The 8,050-nt window shown below is 43.6% G+C and overlaps 1 protein-coding gene across 1 annotated transcript; it reads left to right on the plus strand.

Annotated features, from left to right (window-relative positions):
* Positions 1-712: 712 nt before the first annotated feature.
* On the plus strand, positions 713-1,657 carry LOC114203833 (olfactory receptor 10H3-like). The gene has a single exon (XM_028097124.2). It carries the CDS (start codon positions 728-730, stop codon positions 1,655-1,657), a length of 930 nt encoding a protein of 309 aa, XP_027952925.2. The 5' UTR covers positions 713-727.
* Positions 1,658-8,050: the final 6,393 nt, after the last annotated feature.

An 8,050-nucleotide genomic window follows, 5' to 3' on the forward strand; every position in this document is an offset into this window, starting at 1 on the left:
ATGCTGTGAGTTTGGAAAGTTTATTTAGTCCTCCACAGCATGTGTTCTTTCTTTGCTCTAAATATAGTCTGCCTTCATTCTTTTACCTTTCTAGGTAGATGATCACATCTCCTCCCTTCCGATCCTGATACTCCTTCTTTTTATATCTTTCCTCAAGTACCATTCCAGACTTTTAGTGCCCAGCTAATGACCAGCAGAGACAGTGAGTAACCTTGGCTTGTTCCTGATTCTAAAATAATGCATTGGCAGTTTCCCACTTCAGGTACTATTTGCTAGTTTTTCAGTATATATTCCTGGTTAGCTAAGAAAGTCTCAGTTGGTTTCAGGTTGAGAAAAAAAACTTTTAAAAAATCTTTATGATATGTGCCTATGTTAATCCTTATGCTATATCTAAAATAATGCAATGTTATATATCAATTATGTATCAATTTTTAAAATCATAAATAGGAACTGAAATTTATTAATCCAGTATTCCTGCCCATTGATATAGTTATATGACATTTCCTTTTTAGTTTATTCATGCGACTAATTCACATGATAGGTTTTCTTTTTTTTATGTTTAGTTAACCAACATATAGTACATCATTAGTTTTTGATGCAGTGTTCAACGAGTCATTAGGGTTTTCTGATGCTGACTCATCCTTGTCTTTCATGGGATAAACCATGTACCTTCATATCCTGTCTGGACTCACCAGATGCAGCATCTGTGGCTGCTCAGAACTACAGCATGGTCTCTGAATTCATCCTTGTGGGCTTCTCCAACTTCCCACTGCGTCTCCTGCCTGCCTTCTTCCTGCTGTACCTGCTGATGTACCTGTTCACCCTGCTGGGGAACCTGATCATCATGGGCACTGTGTGGAGTGAGCACAGCCTGCACACGCCCATGTACCTCTTCCTGTGTGCCCTGTCCACCTCAGAGATTCTGTTCACTGTTACCCTTACCCCTCGCATGCTGGTTGACATGCTCTCAACCCACCACACCATCACCTTTGTGGCCTGTGCCAGCCAGATGTTCTTCTCCTTCACATTTGGCTTCACCCACTCCTTCCTGCTCATGATCATGGGCTATGACCGCTACGTGGCCATCTGCCACCCCCTGCACTACAACGTGCTCATGAGCACCCGCACCTGTGCACATCTGGTGTCCTGGACCTGGGCTGGTGGCTCAGTCATGGGGATGATGGTGACCTTGATAGTTTTTCACCTCACCTTCTGTGGGTCTAATGTGATTCACCATTTTGGCTGCCATGTGCTTTCCCTCCTAAAGTTGTCCTGTGGGAAGGAGACATCCTCTGTCACCTTGGGTGTGATCCTGGTGTGTGTCACAGCTCTGATGGGCTGTTTATTCCTCATCATCCTCTCCTATGTCTTCATTGTGGCTGCTATATTGAGGATCCCCTCAGCTGAAGGCAGGCACAAGACCTTCTCCACGTGTGTGTCCCACCTCACTGTGGTCATTGTACACTATGGTTTTGCCTCTACTATCTACCTCAAGCCCAAGGGCCCCCATTCTATGGACAGTAACACTCTGATGGCCACCACCTATACAGTCTTCACTCCTTTTCTCAGCCCGATCATTTTCAGCCTCAGGAATAAGGAACTCAAGAATGCCATAAAGAAAAGCTTCCAGAGAAAATTCAGTCCCCTAAACTCCTGATGGCTGGAGGAAATATGGTGGTGAGGAAATAAGATAGAAGGGCTGGGAATAATAAGGACTCATTCTATAGGAATTTTGTAGGGATTCAGTATATGAAAATACTGAATAGGTATTGCTGGATGCATCCACAGGTGTTGGACACATGCTATGTTTTGTTTTTCCCAATTTTGCATAAGCTCTAGCAATCATCATCTCTTGTTCTTGACCCCGTATGATGAACTCCAACTCATTACCTCTGTCTAAGAATGTGTTATCTACCTATGGGCTGGTAGGGGGTATCACATGGATGTGTCTGGGCACTGATGCCAATGGTTCATCTTGAATAAAGAAGCAAAGGGGGACCTTCCTTCCCCCACTGTAAGGATAAACAAAAATAAGCATAATAATAAAGACCACCAGCATTGGGCTTTTCTTATCAGGCACTGTGTCCAGTGTTGTATAAGTATTATCTTTTCATTATAACAAATTCACAAAAGAATTTAAACTGTTTGTCTCCAAGGAGATAGTTGACTGTTTATAGTTCCTCACTGTCTGTGAAGGGGATAGATCCTAAGGAGGTTTAAATGTTGATATGAGTTGAATGACTGATGTCTGAAGGCAAAATGGAGAAAGAGAGAGAGACAGAGAGACAGAGACAGAGAGAGGGGCAGGAGAAGGTTCAGTGCTTAGAACATACAGAATGTTAAAAGGGTGTTGCATTCTTTTATCTCATGGAAATCCTTATCCCTATTTCCCCACATTACTTTCAGTAAAACATCAATTTTTCTTTCCTGTGTTTTACTTGAATCTCAATGGGGGAATGTGTTGGAGAGTACAGTGCTATGTCAAGATGGCATAGAGAGAGGTCACACCCTGAAAGCAGATGAGAAATGTTGGTGGAGGTCCTACAACAGCTGAATGAAGGAGTGACATGGAGGTCTATCTGACTCCCATGTGGGGTTTGGGAAGAGCATCCATGAAGGGGCCTTCTGTTGGTGTAAATTCTTACTCAAAGCTATGGCGAGATATTTGAGTTGCAGGCAGCAGATGTTTTATAATAATAAACCTAAGAATGGCTATCTATCACATATGAGTGCCTGCTGCTTGCCAAATGTTGTAGGAAGGGTATCATGTGCATTCACTCTTCTAGTCTCAAAATAAATCATTATTTCTGCACATTTAGAAATGACCTACATCTATTACTATTCCCATTTTTGAAATGCAGAAAATGCAAATCTGAGAGATGATTTGTCCCCAGCCACACTGCCCTGAAGTGGTGAAGCAGGAATCCATTACAATCTGCATGTGAGTGCAGTTGGTGATCAGGAATGCATCCCTCTCGTGTATCTACAGAGAGAAGTGTCGTCCTGACTGGGAGGGAAAAGCTGTCATTAGAAGGACTAGACACCTTTCAGGAATGAGGGCAGGTGCAGCCCCAGGCACACACCCCGTTCACACAGCCAGAGAGAAATACTGACTCCAGAGAAGTTACAGAGACACCTTGTCACATCAACACTGACAATGAGACCCTCGAGTTCCATTTCATTACTTTACAATTGTTGATGTAAATGACTAATGTCAACCCTTCACGCCTAAGATGTCCTTTTCCAGAGCCTGTGACTATGTTCCCTTACCCAACAAAAGGGACTGCATGCAGATGAGATGCAGTTAACAATCTGAGACAGAAGAATTACCCTGGATCATCCAGATGGGTCTGCTATAATTGCAAGTGTTCTTCTAAAAGGGGGCAGGAGAGGTTGTGGAGAAAGGGGAATGCTTTTACACTGTTGGTGGGAATGCAAGTTGGTACAGACACTTTGGAAAACAGTGTGGAGGCTCCTCAAAAAGTTAAAAATAGAGCTACCCTATGACCCAGCAATTGCACTCCTGGGTATTTACCCCAAAGACACAGATGTAGGGAAAAGAAGGGCCATATGCACCCCAATGTTCATAGCAGCAATGTCCGCAATAGCCAAACTGTGGAAAGAGCCGAGATGCCCTTCAACAGATGAATGGATAAAGATGTGGTCCGTATATACAATGGAATATTACTCAGCCATCAGAAAGGATGAATACTCAACTTTTACATCAACATGGATGGGACTGGAGGAGATTATGCTAAGTGAAATAAGTCAAGCAGAGAAAGTCAATTATCATATGGTTTCACTTATTTGTGGAACACAAGGAATAGCAGGGAGGACATTAGGAGAAGGAAGGGAAAAATGGAGGGGGAATTGGAGGGAGAGATGAACCATGAGACACTATGGACTCTGAGAAACAAACAGGGTTTTAGAGGGGAGGGGGTGGGGGGATGGGTTAGCCCGGTGATGGGTATTAAAGAGGGCACATATTGCATGGAGCACTGGGTGTTATATGAAAACACTGGATCGTGGATCACCACATCAAAAACTAATGATGTATTGTATGGTGACTAACATAACATAATAAAATTAAAAATAATAACAATAATTAATTAATTAATTAATTAATTTTAAAAAAGGGGCAGGAGGGGTCAGACACAGAGAGAAGTAGGGGATGTGACACTGGAAGGAGGCATTGGAGTAACTGAGCCAGAAACCTTGAGCCAAGGAATGCCTGCTGCCTCTGGAAGCTGGGAAAGCAGGAGACAAATTCTCCCATGGATCGTCTGAAGGATGCAGCCCTGCTCACACGTTGACTCACACCTGGTGACCCTGATTTTGGCTTCTGGCCTCCAGCACAGAGGAGGATAGATGTGTGTGGCTTTAAGTCACTAGGTTTATGTGCTTTGTTACAGCAGCCCTAGAAAACTGACCCGTGAAATGGCATCCTGTCATTCTGTGTGATTTGGTTTCATGACAAAATTAGTTTCAAGCCAGATTCTTAGGCCACTCTTCTCTATGAAGAAGACTTAGGGCATTGAGATCACTCATGAGAAGGGTTGAATATCCTTGGAAGTCCATCAGCAAAGGTGAAGGAGCCCTGATAGCCCGGCTGCAGGATTTGCTCTTTGGCAGCAAGGCCTTTGGGGTGTGTTGTGAGGATACATGTGACTGTGCAGCTGTAGGGTACCCAGCCCAGGGCCTATGGTCTACACCTAATGAACTCAGCAGAGTAGGAACTGGAGGATACCAGCAACATTCTCGGTGCTCGGTGTGGGCTGTGTGAGCTCTGAAGAGATGCTAAAACTCCTGTGTGATGGGGCCTCTGCCTTATAATGATACTCAAACACGCACATCATCAGAGAGAACACTGAGTTGCCGGGGCCTGACCTGGTGGAAATACTTCCACAAAGGAAAAACCACCAGGGATCCGGAGATCTGGAACTCATCTTTTTAGATGGAAAGGTGACATTTTTACAAGGTTTCTTTTTCTTTTGGATTTGTGGATTATTCAGAGTTCTCCAGAGAACTCCAGGATGGATGTGTATGCATATCTGTGTGTTATATATGTACATGTATATATCATATAACATATGTAAAATTGTTACAGTATGCTTTAAACCCATCTTTTTACTGCTTGTTTCTATTTTTTATTTCTTAATTTTCAAATATAATTTATTTATTTTTATTACTATATAATATATTATTTGTTTCAGGGGTACAGGTCTGTGATTCATCAGTCTTACACAATTCACAGCCCTCACCATAGCATGTACCCTCCCCAATGTCCATCACCCAGCCACCCATCCCTCCCACGCCCCTCCACTCCAGCAGCCCTCAGTTTGTTTCCTGAGATTAAGAGTCTCTTATGGTTTGTCTCCCTCTCTGGTTTCGTCTTGTTTCATTTTTTCCTCTTTTCCCCTATGATCCTTTGCCTTGTTTCTTAAGTTCCACATGTCAGTGAGATCATATGATAATTGTCTTTCTCTGATTGACTTATTTTGCTTAGCATAATATACTCTAGTTCCATCCACGTCTTTGCAAATGGCAAGATTTCATTTCTTTTGATGGCTGCATAATATTCCATTGTGTGTATATACCACATCTTTATCCATTCATTTGTCAATGGACATCTTGGCTCTTTCCATAGTTTGGCTGTTGTGAACAGTGCTGCTATAAACATCGGGGTGCATGTGCCCCTTCGGATCACAACATTTTTACCTTTGGGGTAAATACCCAGTAGTGCAATTGCTGGGTCTAGGGTACCTCTATTTTCAACTTTTTGAGGAACCTCCATACTGCTTTCTAGAGTGGCTCCACCAGCTTGCATTCCCACCAACAGAGTAGGAGGGTTCCCCTTTCTCTGCATCACCAACATCTGTCATTTCCTGACTTGTTAATTTTAGCCATTCTGACTGGTGTGAGGGGGTATCTCATTGTGGTTTTGATTTGTATTTCCCTGATGCCAAGTGATATTGAGCACTTTTTCATGTGTCTTTGGCCATTTGTATGTCTTCTTTGGAGAAATGTCTGTTCATGTCTTTTGCCTATTTCCTAACTGGATTATTTGTTCTTTGGTTGAGTTTGATAAGTTCTTTATAGATTTTGGATACTAGTGTTTTATCTGATATGTCATTTGCAAATATCTTCCCCCATTCTGTTGGTTGTCTTTTGGTTTTGCTGTTTCCTATTTTTAAAAAATGCACAATCTCATCACCCATATAACATTTTTTCCTTGTTAGTAGAACAATAGTCTTGCAGCTAAAGACTCTGTAGCTCCAGGGGGGAGGAGCAAGATGGCGGAGGAGTAGGAGACCTAGATTTCGTCCAGTCTCAGGAATTCAGCTGAATAGGGATCAAACCATTCTGAACACCTACGAACTCAACAGGAGATCGAACAGGAGAGTAGCAACAACTCTCTGAACAGAGAAGCGACCACTTACTGGAAGGTAGGGCGTGCGGAGAAGTGAATCCAAGGCGATATTCGGGAGGATAGACGGCGGGGGAGGGGCCTCCGCCGGCCGCTTCTGGCAAGTGATAGAGCCGCGGAGCACAAAATCGGACCTTTTAGAAGTTGGCTCGGCGGAGGGACGTCGCTGCAGTGGCTAAGCGGGGGGTGGAATCCTCCCGGGACAGTGTGGTCTCAGGACCCTTGGGGTCACAGAGAGACCGGGGGTGCCTGAGTGCGCCAGAGCTCCCGGGTATCAGAGCGGGGAAGGCAGCTGCAGAGACGGAGCTGAGGCGCGGGCTCTCAGCTCGGGGTTGCCATAAACTGTGATCTGCGGCCCAGTCGGGGCACGGCTCCCCCAGCAGGGACCCAACAAGCAGCAGATCCGGGGAGACTCCCCTTCCTTCCCGGGGAGGAGCGGCGCGGGAACGCACTGCAGGGATCTGCTGGGTTTGGAGACTCCGTGCGGGGTCGGGTGCCAGAGATAGCAACGCTCGATCACAGGCCGGGTGAGCACGGAGTGCGGCCAGAGACCGGGGACACGGAAGTGACGGCTTTTCTCTAGGGGCACACTGAGGAGCGGGGCCCCGAGTTCTCAGCTCCTCCGGGCGGAGATTGGGAGGCCACCATTTCTGCCCTGGTCCTCCAAGGCTGTACCGAGAGCTTGCAGGGAACAAAAGCTCCTGAGAGCAAACCTGAGCAGCTTCCTTAGCCCGGACCAACAAGGGCGGGGCAATTCCGCCTCCGGCAAAGACATTTGGAAACCACAGCAACAGGCCCCTCCCCCAGAAGATCAGCACAAACAGCCAGCAAGCCAAGACCAAGTTGATCGATCAAGGAGAATGGGAGAACTCCAGCGCTAGGGGAATACTGCACATAGATTTATGGCTTTTCTTTTTTTTTTACCATGATTCATTATTTCATCAAAGTTAATTTTTGTTGACTTTTTTTTTTATTTTTCTTTTTCCCTTTTTCAACCAACATCTTATCAATCCCTTTTTAAAAAAAAAACATTTTTTATTTTTCATTTTTAGAGTCATATTTTATCCCTTCATAGTAGTTACCCTCATTTTTGGCATATACATATAAGTTGTTCTCTCTTTAAAATTTTGAGGTACAGTTTCTTCTAACAGATCAAAATATACCCTAAATCACTAGTGTATGGCTTTGTTCTAGTCTCCTGCCTGATCACATTCTCTCCCTTTTTCCTTTTTTTTTCTTTTTTTTCTTAAATCTTCTTTCTTTTTTCAAACAACTTATCTTACCAAGTCCCTTTATAAAATCTTTTATAATTTTCATCTTTACAGTCATCTTCCATCCCTTCATTGTATCAACCCTTATTTTGTACATATATGTCTTTCTTCCTTTAAAATTTTAGGAGGCACTTTTTTCTAACAGACCAAAATACGCCCAAAATCTAGTGTGTGGCACTGATCTATGCACTAGCCTGATCATATTGGATCATATTCTGCTTTTTTTGTATTGTTTTGTTTTTGTTTTTATCTTTTTTTCTTTTTTTTTTCTTTTTATCTTTCTTTTTTCTTTCTTTCCCTTTCTTTTCCCGTGGTTTCAGGTCTTTTCTGATTTGTATACAATATATTTGCT

This window comes from Eumetopias jubatus, unplaced genomic scaffold (assembly GCF_037043125.1).
Source record: "Eumetopias jubatus isolate StellerSeaLion01/CBP00866 unplaced genomic scaffold, mEumJub1_p1.0 scaffold_1, whole genome shotgun sequence".
NCBI lineage: Eukaryota > Metazoa > Chordata > Mammalia > Carnivora > Otariidae > Eumetopias > Eumetopias jubatus.